This window comes from Saccopteryx leptura, chromosome 1, assembly GCF_036850995.1.
Source record: "Saccopteryx leptura isolate mSacLep1 chromosome 1, mSacLep1_pri_phased_curated, whole genome shotgun sequence".
NCBI classification, from domain to species: Eukaryota; Metazoa; Chordata; class Mammalia; order Chiroptera; family Emballonuridae; genus Saccopteryx; species Saccopteryx leptura.
Genome location: NC_089503.1, coordinates 249,119,382 through 249,135,084, shown reverse-complemented (window position 1 = coordinate 249,135,084; position 15,703 = coordinate 249,119,382). Strand labels below are relative to the sequence as shown.

The following is a 15,703-nucleotide window of genomic DNA, read 5'->3' as shown; positions in this document are numbered from 1 at the left end:
TCTTGATAAATCACCTTGATAAATGCCCCAGAATGTCCCCTCATTTTCTGAATCCACACACACTACATTGGGAATTTCCTAAAACTGCCCCAGCTTTGAGTTCATGGTTTCCTTGGTTTTATTTCTCAATAATCCTGATCTTGTCTGACTCAAATAAATACCTCTAACATATTCACAACATGGTGAAGGAAAAAGGGGGCGAGAGCAGTAATGAAGCAAATTGGGTAAAATGGTAACAATCAGTGAATCTGGGTAAAGATTACAGTGTTTTGGTACTTTTCTTATGCATGTAACATTTTTTATTTAATTTTTTAAGACTTTATTCAGTTCAAAGAGAAGAGAGAGAGTGAGAGAGAGAGAGAGAGATGAAAGAGAGAATGGGGAGCAGGAAGCATCAACTCCCATATGTGCTTTGACTGGGCAAGCCCGGGGTTTCAAACCAGTGACCTCAGTGTTCCAGGTCAACATTTTATCCACTCCGCCACCACAGGTCAGGCTTTCATGTAAATTTTTTTAATTAGAAATTACTTCCCAATACTAACTTGTTTTTAAGAAACTGTCTGTAGAAGCAATGTCACTAATTTCTCAGGTCATGCTGTTGGGACTATCCATTCGCACCCCTGAATATGTATTGTACTTTATAAAACCACCTGAGTTAGATGATTCAAAATCCGGTAAATATTTTCACTTCTCATCTTAACTCGCAGCAGTGTCGGACATCATTGACCACCACTTCTCTTCTGAAACAGATTCCTTGAGATGCTGTTCCCTCATTCCTGTCCAGCTGCTCCTGCTCAGGCTTTTTGGCAACCTAGCCTCTCACCCAGCCATTACTTAGTGGAACCCCTCAGTGCTTGACCTTAGATGCTCTTTTCTGCTGCTTCTGTACTTGTTCTTCTAAGAGACCTCATCCTTGCCCAAAACATCCATTATATAAACAAACCAACAACTCTCAAATTTCCATTCTGCATAGCCACAGAACTGACTCAATATTCCCACATGGTCCCTTCAAAAGCACATGGAAACTCCACCTATCCCAAAGTGACCTGTGATCTTTAGGGTTCCCCAAATCCTTAAATGCTTCCACCACCTGTCTAGTTGCATGAGCCGGCTTCTCCACCTCAACCATATTTAAGGCCTTGCCAAGTCCTTCTCTTTTTATCACTTATCTTTTGTACGCATTCAGTGCCTCTCCATCTTCAAAGCCAGCACTCTATCCCAGACCTTTTGCTGTCTCTCATTAGGGTGATTCCACGGACCTCTATTCTGCCTCCCATGCAAACGCTACACCCCTGCCAGAGATGGTTCTAACAAGCTAATCTGACCATTTGTCTTCTTACTATTTACTCTATGGCCCCTCACAAAAAAGCTTAGAGCTGCCATCCACGAGCTTGAGTGATCTGACCCTCCCATCCTCATCTCCCTACTCTAGCCACTCTCCTACCTCTGGCCCTCTGTACATGCACCCTTCCACACCTGGAACTCATTTCCCAAATCCTCTCCCTACCTGATGCAATTCAGACTTTAAATGCTATCTGTCTATGACCCAATTTATATAAAAATAATAACATCTTTCACATATTGTATCAAGTGCCATATATTGAATCACTGTGCTATTAAAACCATTAGCTGACTTAGTACTCCCAAAAGCTCATGAGCTACAAAGTTTGTTTCAGTTTTACAACTGAAGACACTAAGCCCAGAGATGTGAAGGCTCTTGCCCAAGAATGCACAGCTTAGCTAGCAATGGCAGGACCAGGGTTGGAACTCGGCCCTGTAGGACTCTAATATTCCTGTTCTATATAAGCCACAATTTCATTTCTGGGAATATATCCAAAAGCATTGAAATCAGGGTCCCAAAAAGTTACTTGCACTTCATGTTCATTGAAGCATTATTCACCATAGCCAAGATATGGAGACAACTTAAATGTCCATCAGCAGATGAATGGATAAAGAAATAAAGGAAATGTGGTATATATCCACACAATGTAATTTTATTCAGCTTTAAAAAAGAAGGAAACCAGACCTGGCTGGTGGCTCAGGATCAATGGTTAAAGAGTTGTCCTGGCACACCAAGGTCGCAAGTTCCATCCCTGGTCAGGGCACCTTGGAGAAGCAATCAGTAAGTGCACAACTAAATGGAACAAGTTGATGCTTGTCTCTCTCTCTCTCTCTCTCTCTCTCTCTCTCTCCTTTCTCCGTTCCTCTCCCTTCTCTCCAATAACACGGACAAATCTTGAAGACATTATGCTCAGTGAAATAAGCCAGTCACAGAAGGACAAACACTGTAGGATCCCACTTACATGAGTTTCTAAAGTGCCAAGTTCACAGAACAGAAACTAGAATGGTGGTTGCCAAAGGCCGAGAAAAGACAGCTGGGAGAGTTATTCAATGTACAGTCAGTTAGGCAAGATGAGTAAGTTCTAGAGATCTGTTATACAACGTTGTGGCTATAATTAACAATAGTGTACTGTACACTGAAATCTTTGTTGAGGTAAATCTCACATTGAGAGTTCTTAACACAGTTTATTTTTTTAAAAGCATCCTCGGAAGACTTATCTCCACTCCTTCTTCATTGGACTGCTGCCAACATACACATACTCCCATGGGAAGCTGTGTCTTGATTCACATCCCAATGCCTCATATAATTCTACAATCCTTGATCCCAAACCTTAGAAGCCAGACATATTTTAGAGCCCAGAATCTAACATCGGTAATATAATGTATGTAGCATGTTGTGAGACAGAATATACCTATTGATCTCTGTCCCTGGTTCCTGACACAAGGCTCCCAAATCCCCATAAATTTAACAAAGACACAAGAAGCATCATTTGGTCTAATGAGACATCTCTGGGTGGGCTCCTGAGTGGCTCCTGGATGGGGTTGTCACCAGAAAGACTAAGCCATCATTAGAAGCTGGGAGTTTCCAGTTTCCAACCCCCACCCTCCAGAGAGGGAGAGAGCCGGAAACGAAGTTAAGTGTTGATCATGCCTATGTGAAGAAGCCTTACTATCCATAAATACTGATAGTGAGGGATTTGGAGAGATTCCAGGTTGGCAAACACATCCACACAGGGAAGATAATGCTCCCCAACTCCAGAGGAACAGAAGCTCTGGCACTCAGGACCCTCCCAGACCTCTTCATTGGGCCTCTTTCTCATACCTCCTTCTGCTACACTAGTTAAGTGTAAGTCAGTGTTTTCCCTGAGTTCTGTCAGCTGCTCCAGCAAATTAATTGAACCGACTTCTGAGGAAGGTGAGGCAGGGGGAGCAGTCTTACCAGATCGAGCCCTTAATCTGATGCTATCACCAGGTAAATAGTGACAGAATTAGTTGAATTCTTGGACACCCACTTGGTGTCTAAGAATTTTTTGTCGGTGTGGGGAAAAATGTTGACATATCTGGTAATCCAGAATTGTTAGAAACAAAATGCTTTGTGTGGGTGGTAAAGGAGCCTCGCATGAGAAACACATCAACTCCGGAAGAACCGGGTTTTTCCCTAATAAGAAACTGTGAATTTTAGCTTTACACATATATCACCCTACCATGAGCTTCTGGAACAGCCCCCAAAATCAGGCATAGTAACGTCTCTGCTTTATGAGTACTCCAGCTAATAAATTAAGACCAAAACTACATCCACATAGATTCAGTCAATTTGGGCTACCAAAGAATTTTGAGGTGTTGTCAAGGTTGGTTCCTTCTGAGGGCTGTGAGGGAAGGATTTGTTTCAGGCCTGACTCCTTGGCTTGTAGATAGCCATCTTCACACTTTCCTTACATTCTCCTTGTGCGTGCATGTGTGTGTGTGTTTGTGTGTGTGTGTCTCCAAATTTCTTTTTGCACCCAAACTGGATTTTTAAAAAAGATTTTACTTATTGATTTTTAGAGAGAAAGAGAGAGAGAAAGGTGGTAGGGGTGGAGCAGGAAGCATCAATTCATAGTAGTTGCTTCTCATATGTGTCTTGACCAGGCAAGCCTGGAGTTTTGAACCAGCAACCTCAGCATTCCAGGTTGACAGTTTTTCTGCTGTGCCACCACAGATCAGGCCAAATTTCCTCTTTTACAATGACACCAGTCATATTGGATTAGGACCAAGCCCAATGACATCCTTTAACTTAATTACCTCTGTAAAGACCCTTTCTCCAGGGTTTTAGAAGTCCAGCTCTAGAACTACTGTCAACCACTCTGTTATTGACTGTATAACTTGAGCCTCAGTGTCCTTGCCTATAAAATTAGAATAAAAACAGAATAGTACAAAAAAAACCAGAATAGTACTTTCCTGATGGAGTCCAGTGAACATAACTAAATGTCAACTATAGTTATTGTTGCTACTGTAGAATTTATCTGCATACTTTGAGTCTTGGTAACATCCTATAAATCAGGGGTAGTCAACCTTTTTAAACCTACCGCCCACTTTTGTATCTCTGTTAGTAGTAAAATTTTCTAACTACCCACTGGTTCTACAGTAATGGTGATTTATAAAGTAGGGAAGTAACTTTACTTTATAAAATTTATAAAGCAGAGTTACAGCAAGTTAAAGCATATATTAATAATTACTTACCAAGTACTTTATGTCAGGTTTTTGCTAAGTTTGGCAGAATAAATCTTTATAAAACAACTTACTGTAATTAAAACTATCTTTTTATTTATACTTTGGTTGCTCTGGTACCACCCACCATAAAAGCTGGAATGCCCACTAGTGGGCGGTAGGGACCGGGTTGACTACCTCTGCAATAAATACTTGGGACCCAAGCATTCTTGCTCTGGAAAACCCCCAGACTCAACGTAACCCAGAAAGTAGGACAGTCTCTCAGATCGAGTGAGAGAGAGAGGAAGGGAGAGAGAAGAGGAAGAGAGAGTGAGAAGCATCAACTTGCAGTTGCTTTCATTTTTGTTGTGCATTGATTGCTTCTCGTAGGTGCCTTGACCACAAATAGGACCTTGGGCTCAAGCCCAACCAGTATCCCCTTGCTCAAGCCAGCCAACTTGAGCTTTCTTTTTTCTTTCTATATTTTTTAAGTGAAAGGAGGGGATATAGTGACAGACTCCTGCATGTGCCCAGACGAAGATCCACCTGGCAATCCTGGTCTGGGGCTGATGCTCAAATCAACTGAGCTACTTTTAGCACCTGAGGCTGATGCAATCAGACCAACCGAGCTATCCTCCGTGCCAGGGTCCAATGCTGGAACCAATCAAGCCACTGGCTGTAGAAGGGGAAGAGAGAGAGAGAAGCAGGAGAGAGAGGGGTAGAGAAGTAGATGGCTGTTTCTCATGAGTGCCCTGACCAGGGATCAAACCCGGGATGTCCACATGTAGGGCCCATGCTCTATTCAGTGAGCCAACCAGCCAGGGCTGACCTTGGACTTTTCATGCCAGTGACATTTAGGCTCAAGCTGGTGACCTGTGGGGTCATGTGGACAATTCCCTGCTCAAGCCAGCCACGCCACACTCAAGATGATTAGCCACATTCACAGCTGGTCACCTTGGGGCTTAAAACATGTGACCTCAGCTTTCTGGGTTGACAACTGGTTCACACCAACCAGTGGTGGTGACAGAACAGCACTCACCCTAGAAGGGAAATTATAGCAGGACACTGAAGCTTCTCATGGCTCCCAAGAGGAGACACTAGATGTCTTCCTTCAGATTATGACCCTATTTGGAAAGAGTCTTTGCAAATTAAGAGTCTTTGTAATTAAGTTAAGATAGGTCATACTGGAGTAGTGTAGGTCCCACATTTAATATGACTTCAGTTTGTAGGAAGAGAAGAGAAACAGAGACACAGAGAGGGAAGACAACCATGTGAAGATGGAGGCAAAGATTGGAGTAATGCAGCTATAAAGCAAGGAATACCAAGGATTGTGGGCAACCACTGGAAGCTGGAAGGGGCAGGGAAGGATTCTTCCTCAGAGCCTTTGGAAAGAGCATGGCCCTGTGGACATCTTGATTTTGGATGTCTGGCCTCCAGAACTGAGAAACTATACAAATCTGGAGGTTTTTTTAGATCAGACCAGATTGAGCTCTTTCAGGTTGGTATGACTTTAGATTGGTTTGTTTGTTTTTTAAGATTTATTTTATTTTATTTTTTGAGCGAGAGGAAGTGGGAAAGAGAGAGAGGGGAGAGAGAGAAGCATCATCCTACGTAGTTGTGCCATTGATTGCTTTTCATGTACTCTGATTGGGCCTCAAATCAACAACCTCAGGGATTGAGCCAGCGACCCTGGGACTGACCTGGCAACCTCGGGGCTCTAGGACAGAGCTCTATCCACTGTGTAACCAGCCAGGACCATGTCAGTTGTTTTATTATTATCCTGTATTATTTTCCATACAAACAGCTGTAAATCTACCTTTGGCTGACCCTGCAGTTTCCTAGGGCTGCCCTAACAAAGCACCACAAACTGGGTGGTTTAAAACAACAGATATAGCCCTGGCCAGTTAGCTCAGTCATTAGAGCATTCTCCAGATACACCAAGGTTGTTGGTTCTATCCCGGGTCAGGACACATACAAGAAGCAACCAATGGATACATAAATGGGAGGAACAACAGATGAATGTCTCTCTCTCTCTTTCTGTCCCTTCCTCTCTCTAAAAATTAATTTTAAAAATCGTTTTAAATTTTTAAAGAAAATAACACAATAATTAATCAATAATAATATGAGAATAAACTATGTTTCTCATACTCAAACTGTAAACCTACTTTTGCCTCTCCCCATAACAGGGTTTTCCAATAGGCATTGGGTATCCCATGTTACCAGGAAGAGGCAAGTAAAAAACCCAGGTCCCTCCTCTGTCTTTCTAGGATTCTGTTATCTCACCTGCAAATTCCTACACATCTTTCTCTCTTCTCACTTTCTTTCTCTGCATATGGGCCCTTTCTTGTATCTCTCTCCTGTGGAGGTTGGACTTCCTGAGTTCTGTGAGGCCAGACCTACCCACTCTCTATGGAGATTGGCCCAGCTTGAGTCACTTGTCCATCCTGTCCCAATCAGCTGTGCAGAAGGGAGGAATCACCTAGTGCCAAGGGTGATTATTCATTAGGTAACAATCAGCCTAAACCAGACAATGACCGATCAAATTTGACCCAGACCCATGGACCAAGAATTCTGGAGACTATATTTCACCCACAAACTCTAGAAAAGCCTCGAGGATTAAGGCTTTGGATACTTGGTCACAAGGGCCACCTTAGGGGTCCGGAGGAAGTACACAGGAACAGGAACTAGAAATAACAGGTACTTGCCAACCAGCACGGAACTGATTTAATAATATTTATATAATGATTAGTATGACCATATTCATGGGTGTCAGCTCAGTGTCAGATCTTCCCACTCAAGAGGGACAAAGCCCGTGAATAGAGATGGGCCAGGCAAATGCTATTCACTGCCACTTCCATGTCTTCACTTATCATCCCACACCTTCCTGTCTGATCACTGCAGGCCAAACTCCCCACCTCTGCCTCACTCAGACTCATCCCTCTTCTTTTTTTTTTTTTTTTTTTTTTTTTTTATTTTTCTGAAGTTGGAAATGGGGAGGCAGTCAGACTCCCACATACACCTGACCGGGATCCACCCGGCATGCCCACCAGGGGGCGATGCCCATCTGGGGCGCGCTCTGTTGCAACCAGAGCCATTCTAGTGCCTGAGGCAGAGGCCACAGAGCCATCCTCAGCACCCATTGGCCAACTTTGCTCCAATGAAGCCTTGGCTGTGGGAGGGGGAAGAAAGAGACAGAGAGGAAGGAGAGGGGGAGGGGTGGAGAAGCAGATGGGCACCTCTCCTGTGTGCCCTGGCCAGGAATCGAACCCGGGACTCCTGCACGCCAGGCCGACACTCTACCACTGAGCCAACCGGCCAGGGCCTCATCCCTCTTCTTAAGGTCCTTCAAAGTCTGTACTCTGTCTCTGACCACCTAGCCCTTTTTGTCCTAGATCTGTAAGGAGAGCCAGGGTTCAGCCAGTTAATAAGGACCAATGAGCAGAAGTTCTGCATGGTAACAAGAATTATGGGGCTGGGGGAACTGGCTAGATCTGGAGAGAGCAACAGCATGCTGGTGCATATTTAACAAGCAGCTTTCCAGAGGAGGAAAATGGATTGTGTATTTATTATGAATTTTACAGGCAAAATGGTTGTGTAGCATACCATTTACAAATAAAATAGAAGATACTCTTCATTTTATTGCAAATTCTATATAGTCAGTTGACTCTTACAGAATGCCTTAATTTTTCCCACTCTTGTACCCATAGCAAACCTTGGGTGCAAGTGACAAACAAGTGAATATAGATTGTATTCATTTTCCTTTAAAGACCAAGATAAAATGGACCAAAGATGTTTGTCCACATTTCATTTGCTGTGTATATGACATAAGCAGCTCCTTCACTAAATCAGATAATGGTTTGAAAACATTACTTTCTTGATTTTTTGTGTATGATATTCACTATGCAATATGTAGAAACAAGATACACTTTTAGGTCTAGTCTAGATACTTAACATCAGTTCCTCCATCACTTTAAGTCTAGATGATCAACATAAATCAAGCCCTGATTTGTAGTGTTTGCTGATTCCCGTGGTTGATTGTGATGTCACTGAACAGAGTTAGCGAGCGGATGTCCTGCAGAATTGCATTCTACAGTATTTCCACTGCATACTTACACCAGAGGAAAATAACCTCAAGAGCATACATAATAGTAAAATGGAAATAACATCCTTAAAGCCTAGGGTAGTTATAAGTTTTAAATAACACTAGTGAATGCTCAAGACATAGTCGTTGTTAAGTGTATAAATACTTTATTATCCACCACCATAAACTATCTTACACTGTTCCCTTGGCCCAGTCATACCAGGTCACACACAATTACAGTCACAGTGTCAAAACAGCCTATTAGACATCAGCTTGGCAAAAGCTGGCGTTTTGTTCTGTCATGTTTACAGCTGTATCCTCAACACCTAAAACAGTGCCTGACAGAGAATAGATGCTCAAAATACAGGTTGTGTGAATGAATGAAACTCACACAACAAAGAATTCTATGAATCCTCAAAAGCTAGCCCACAAATCCCAGAGTGGGGCTAGGAGTGAGTCTTTATTTCTCCCATATTAACATAAATAAGTTGTTTTTTGTTGTTGTTGTTTTGCTTGCTAATGCTTCTCCAGCCCTACACAGTACCTGGCACGTAGTAAGTGCTCAATAAATATAAGTTGAACAAACTGATATAAAGTCTACTTACTTTTTGAGCTCAAGCTCATAATAAATACCAAGGATTTGACTTGGGGTAGGAGTGGTAGAGGGACCAGGAGAGTCTTTGAGGAGGGGGTCAGCAGCCAGAACCCCTGCCCAGCCTTATGAGGTAGAGAAACCAGGGCCCATCACTAGAGGGCCCAGGAAGCAAGGCAGGATTCAGTCTCCCTGCAGGGTGTGGCAACCCCACCTACGTCATGAAGGCTGTTGGGAAAGGAGTCCAGTGGGGACCTTGGTGGCCACTCGGTAGAGGCCCAAGACTGTGGCACCTTGTGCAAGCTGCCAGGCAGGGTGTGCCCCGGCTGCAGCACTGAGGTGGACACGTAGGCGCTGGCCAGTGCTCAGGTGCAACAGGCCACCCCGGAAGCTAGCTGCTGAGTCCTGGGCTTCAGAGGACATAGAGGGCAGGTCCAAGGTCAGGGCCAGAGCTGCAGACCCTGTGCCCAGTGGCTGTAGGTGCAGGGCAATGGAGACAGAGCCAGAGCCAGCGCCAGCTACCACACGTTGCAGTTTCAGGTGCAAAAAGACGTAGTAGATGCCAGCTTCAGCCACCACCAGCTCCTGCGTGTGCTCGTCGTAGCTCAGGCCCGGTGCCAGGAACACATCTTTCAAGCCAGGATCGCTGTACCAGTGCAGGAGCCCTTCAGTCAGCAGTGCTGCAGGAGGAGGGGGGCAGGCATTCTGAGCAAGGCTAAGGGCAGGAGCCCAGCCCTGGGGAGGTGGTGGTGGGGATCTGAGAAGGAAGAGGTTCCCAGAGGGAGGTGGGGCTGGGGATGAAGTGAGGAAGGAACGCAGGGAGGGAGGGGGAAGGCAGTCAGGAAGCGGGGTGCTCAGAGAAGAGTAGGTAGAGGGCGAAAGATTTACAGAAACAGACATGTGCACAAGAAGATACAATGCAAAAGGAGATAGGGATAGGGCAGGGAACTCTTGGGGGTGGAAGGAAGAGTTTAGAGAGGGAGGTGAGGGAAGGAGGGGGACAAGATAGAATGAAGAGGATTCAGAAGGAGGAGGGGGAACGAGAGTGGGGTGGTCTCAGGAAGGATAACGAGAAGAAAGAGAAGGGATGTTGAGGACAGTCTCTGGAAGGAGGGAGGGAAAGCCGGTGGGAAGGAGAGTATAAACCTCCCAGAGCCCCGTGTGAGAGACCAGAGGGGGCTGGGGTTTGGGAGTCCAGCCTCAGAGCTGAAAGGGTGGGTGTTAGGTGGGTAGATGGGTGTCAGCTAAGGAGTAGAAGATGCCCAAAGGTCAGAAAGAGAAGCCCCGGAGGGATAGTTCATTTGGAGCATCCTCACAATACTCACCATCTCTAGCCACCAGCTGCGCGAACACACCCACGCCCTGAGGAGGAAAGGCAGAAAGTGGATAGAGGGTCCCCCAACCGCTCCCGCGGCCCCCTGAAAAGTGACCCCCAGCTTCTGCGAAGGCGTTGAACGGAGGCCCTCCTTTTCTCCTGCTCCAAAAGAACACACCAACACACATGCACACAGAAGCTAAGGCTCAACCTGCCCCAGCTCTCCGAGTCTGCAAGGACCGCACTGCCAGGATTCAGGACGGAAAAGAAGCGAGATCCCTCCAGGTGGCCTTCTTGGAACTGGGGTGGGGATGGGGACTTGAGAGGAAAAGGGAGACACTCTCGGGGTCCGAGAGTAAAACAAGGTTCTCCGGGAGTTGAGGAAGAAAGAGCGGTGCCCCTCGGGGTCCGCGATGGAGAAAAAAGGTCCCCCCCTAGAGTGCGAGATGCAGATGGGCGTCTCGTGGGAGTAAGAGAGGAGAAGGGAAGGGTGACTCCCGAAGTCCTGGATAAAGCAGGGGTGCTCCCAGGGTCCGAGAGCAAAGAGACAGTCGGCCGGGTGAAGAAGGGTGTCGCCCCAAGGCTGCCGGATGGAGAAGGGGTCCCAAGCAGGGGCGTATCTCACCTGCGGAGAGTCAGGGAGGCGGGCACGGGCGTCGGGCAAAGGCTCGGGAGCCTCGGGGAGCCTCGAGCTGGGCGCGGGGCTGGGGCCGGGCGAGGCGGGCGCCCCGGGCACCACCCAAGCGCGGACGACGCAGGCAGCGCCCGTGGCGGCGACCAGCAGCAGCGAGGCGCTCAGGGCCCACAGCAGCGGGCGGCAGGAGTGGCCGGCGGGCGCGGGCGGCCGCGGGGCCTCGGGGTCCGGGACCGCGTCCGAGCTGGAGCTCATGGCCGGCGTCCGGCGGCTGCAGCCGCAGTCTCGGGCTCCGCGCTTTATACTGAACCCGGAAGCCCCGTCTTCCGGGGCGGAGACTTGGGGATCCCAGCGCCCGCCTCCCAGGCCGAACTTTCCCTTTCTCTTCCCTGGGTCTCCATCTCTCAGTATCCTTTCTGTCTCTCGCTCTCCAATCCCCGCCCTACTGTTTCTTTTTTTTCTCCCGAGTTCTCTCTCTCTCTCTCTCTCTCCCTCTCTGGATGCCTCTTCGTAAATTCTGTATCTCTCCTTTTGTCTGTGCGTCTCTTACAATTCGTCCCTGTCTCTGTTGATTGTCTCTGTGTGGGTCGCAGGGGATTTTCTGTCCCTCATTATTTCCGTGTCTCTCTCTCGCTCTGTGTCTCTCTCGTCCCTGTCTCTTTGACTCTCCCCAGTCTCTGTCTCTCCTAGTCTTTCCCTGCCCTCCCCTCCTTCCTCCCTCTCTCTCCCTCCCTCTCGCTCTTGCTCTCATTTCCTGAATTTCTGTGTCTCTGTCTCTTTCCTCTCTACTCTTGTCACTCCTACCCAGGCTCCCCCGGGCCTCCCCTAAAACCAGCATTCAGCAGAGGAGCCACAGGACAGTCAGGCGTCAGCTGTCTTCTCTTTGGGAGTGTAAGCCCCTGAGAAAACCCCAGTGGAACCCTGAGTGCCATGCCCACCCTCTCTCACCTTCTCCAGGACCCCTTGGACCTTCCCTGGCCTGCCCCCACCCACCCACCTAGACTGCTTCCTGTCAGGAGCCTCCTCTGGACCCCACAAGCGGAAGGCTGGAGAGTCCAGGTAAAGAAATTCCCCTTGTAGGAAAAGATGGAGGAAATTCAAATTTCCCTTTCACTCAGGCGGGGGCGGGAGGAGGAGCAGAGAAGCCGCCAAAATGCCACCCAAAAGAGGAAGCAACCCCACAAACCCGGTCTGAGAGATGGGAAGAAAGCTCTGGACTCCTATAGAAGCCCTGCTCTGCCCAGACCAGCCGGAGGGCACACTGGCCAACTCCCTGACCTGCTCCAGACCTCACTTTCCCTGTGTGAAACAGGAAGGAGGATCAGGCAATTGGTCTTCAGTTATCACCAGCAGGCTAGGAAATGTGGGGGGATTGTGGTATAAGATGCTTCCCTGTGCTTGAAGTTCTTGCATTGGGCCTTGCTGGGGAATTACAGAGAGAAACCCATAATGATACTGATGCACAGGTGCTAAATGCTTCTGTTATGTGAGCGGTTTATGAAGTGTGATGTCCAAATCAACAGCTTCACTATCACCTGCTGTGTTAGCTCTATAAATTCTAGCACCTCAATCTATCTGTCAACACTATGGGAACGGAAATAGCCCAGCAATTGCTGTTTGAATGAGCTCTTCAGAAGTTTCTGATTCTTACCAAAATTGGAAAATCCACTGCATTATACCAAGGTTGTTCCTTCATTCCTGCGGCCCCTCTGACTGGAATGTTCTTTGCCCAGATCAACAGCCAGCCTTGATTCCAACCATCCTTTTAGGTAAAGACTGCTAACGGAGCACCAGCCTCTACTTTCAATCTCCTCTGAAACCCCACTGCAGTGACAGCTCAGTGATTGTTTTAACCCCAGAACAAAATTCTAAGCTAGCTATGTGGAAAGCTACATATTATTTCCATCTTGGAATTTCACCACTACTGTCCCCCAAAGCTGTTATTGGTGATTCCTGCCAACTCCAAAGGAGGTTATGATGGGTGGCAGCTAAAAAAGAAGAGTTTGCTGGCCTGACCTGTGGTGGCGCAGTGGATAAAGCGTCGACCTGGAAATGCTGAGGTCGCCGGTTTGAAACCCTGGGCTTGCCTGGTCAAGGCACATATGGGAGTTGATGCTTCCAGCTCCTCCCCCCCTTCTCTCTCTGTCTCTCCCTCTCCTCTCTAAAATGAATAAATAAATTAAAAATTAAAAAAAAAAGAAGAGTTTGCTGACAGTAAATTCCCCAAAAGAGACACCAGCTTTTCTTCATGTTAACCAAAAAAATAAAAGGCCTTTCAAAGAGAGAGCCAACAGCATTTATTTGAAATAAAAAAGAATAGCTATTCAGGATGCACTGATTCAGGCAGAAGCCCAAATAGTGTTCTTATTGGGAGACAAAGGCAAGGGGTGTTTATGAGAAAGGAAGGGGAACAATTATATCAACAGACGAAAGGCATTTCTATTGGTGCAGATAACATAACAGTGATCTTAATTCTAAACAATATTTTAAGTTTTCAGTCTAGAAGTCATCAATCTGCTCTCTACAGTTAAACAGGGTTTTTTTTGGAAACAAGGGTGCTTTAAGCCCAGCCCAAAGGTTATTTTGCCCAGTTATAACATTCCAAGGGTTTGAGGCATGAGATGTGCAAGGCAGTTCCTCTGGGATGGCAGCTCCAGCTCCATTTGAAAGTAGCTTCTTTCTTTCTTTCTTTCTTTCTTTCTTTCTTTCTTTCTTTCTTCTTCTTCTTTTTTTTTTTTTTTTTTTTTTGACACTCCCCATCAGGATGGAAAAGTCTTTTTTTTTTTTTCCCTCCAGAGAGTGGAAATGGTACCGTTACTGGTCAGAGGAACAGCAGTAAATGATAAAAGTATCACTCTGAATACAGGAATATTAAGCAAACATGTGAACTTGAATATGGAGCTAAAATTTCCCACCTCAACCCTCACCCCACTCAGCATCTGGACCCAGAAGATGGGATGGTGAAAGATCTATCTCTAAGGAATCTGACCAACCAGGAGGAAAGATTTAAAGATACTGAGGCCAAAGGGTTCACCCCTTGATAGCATTGCCCTGCCAAGAAGCCAATGTGTTTGGTATTAAGTCCTAACCCATAGCAGGCAACAGCCTAAGATCACCTGAGGACTCCAAAGGTTACCATCTCAGACAAATAAAAACATCCCGCCTTTGGCCCCCATAAATTTCCTTACTATCTTCTGCCATCTGGAATATTCTTGTGTATTTGTGTACTTGCTTACAATTATTTTCCCCACAAAAGCATTATCTCCTAAAGAAGAACATTTCATCTGTCTTGTTTCTGTTCTACCTCCAGTGCCTAGAAAATTGCAGGCCTCAATAAATATTTATTGAGTGACTGAATAGATGAATTAATTATAACATAACAATGAAAAGCATGGGCTCTCAAGATCAACAAGCTACAGTCTGAAAATTATAAATATTTTTTATTGTTTTTGGTTTTAACTGGCTGGAAACAGTCAAAAGAAGACTATTTCCTGATGGATAAATTATATGAAATTCAAATTTCAATGTTCACAAATAAAGTTTTATTGGCATACAGCCAAACCCCTTCATTCACACAGTCTATGGAAGCTTTTGCAATACTGCAGCAGAGCTGAGTAGTTGTAACAGAGATTGACCCACAAAGCCCAAAATATTTACTCCTTCTAGACCGTTTCTGGAAAAAATATTGCCGCCTCAACTCAAATTTCTTGCTGTGGGCCAGCAGCTTCACCTCTCTGAGCCTCATTTTTCATATCTGTTAAATGAGAATAATAGTAGATCTCAAACAGAAGTTGAAAGCTTGCTGTAAGCAGTGACAAGCACACTGTGAGTGTTCAAAAAAGGTGAGCTGTCACAGTCACTGAATCTTTTCTGCAGCTCTGGTACACCATCATGCCTGATATGTGGATGCAGAATCTAAGACTCCACAAGTTGAAGTCACTTAGGCAAGCAGTCACAGTGAGTGTTCTGAACTCCTCTTCACACTGAGGGGGTTGGAATAGTTCCGTAACCTCCCTCCAGGCAGAGGAAACAAAGTCTGGCAGCCTGAGGAAGGCTCAGGCCACAGCCAGAGAGCACCATGACGTGCAGCTGTGGTTGGGACATCTGAGGCAGGCAGCCCCGCCCACCATGGAGCTGTCAGCATCACCTCTGTGCTTAACTGTCTCCCTAGGGTGAGTGTGGACCCATTTTCCTCATCTCTAGGGTGGGGCCTGAGTCTTCATGCTCACCATCATAGGGCTCAAGCGAGGGATTGGGCAGGAAGTAGTTGAAGGGGGAAGCACCCCCCTTACACCTTTGAGGCCCAATGATCAGGCACCTGCCCCAGAAAGTGTGCCTTGATTTTTCCTAGAAAGTCTCTTCCTTTCTCTGGTTTCCCCATTGCCCCCATCCCCTTCATGTGGCCTCCCCCAGTGTCAGCTTTATTGGCCTGGATCCTCTGTCTCCCTCAGGGCAAAAGCAAAGCTGAACAAAGAATGTTAGTGATGTTTGCCAAGTAAGTGCACAAGCAAGCAAGCCCAGGGGATATAAATTGAGAAAAAAGGGAAGGAAAAA

General features: G+C 46.2%; 1 protein-coding gene across 1 annotated transcript; it reads right to left on the bottom strand.

Annotated features, from left to right (window-relative positions):
* Positions 1-8,215: 8,215 nt before the first annotated feature.
* On the bottom strand, positions 8,216-11,461 carry TNFSF9 (TNF superfamily member 9). Its single transcript, XM_066361001.1, has 3 exons — positions 11,141-11,461; positions 10,526-10,562; positions 8,216-9,880 (listed from the first exon to the last, which is right to left on the bottom strand). Exons 1-3 carry the CDS (start codon positions 11,402-11,404, stop codon positions 9,420-9,422), a joined length of 762 nt encoding a protein of 253 aa, XP_066217098.1. The 5' UTR covers positions 11,405-11,461; the 3' UTR covers positions 8,216-9,419.
* Positions 11,462-15,703: the final 4,242 nt, after the last annotated feature.

Coding starts and splice junctions, on each gene's coding strand:
- TNFSF9 (XM_066361001.1), bottom strand. CDS start 11,404: ATGAGCTCCAGCTCGGACGCGGTCCCGGACCCCGAGGCCCCGCGGCCG. Junction 10,563..11,140: donor GCCTCCCTGACTCTCCGCAG/GTGAGATACGCC, acceptor TTTCCTCCTCAG/GGCGTGGGTGTGTTCGCGCA. Junction 9,881..10,525: donor GCAGCTGGTGGCTAGAGATG/GTGAGTATTGTG, acceptor CTCCTCCTGCAG/CACTGCTGACTGAAGGGCTC.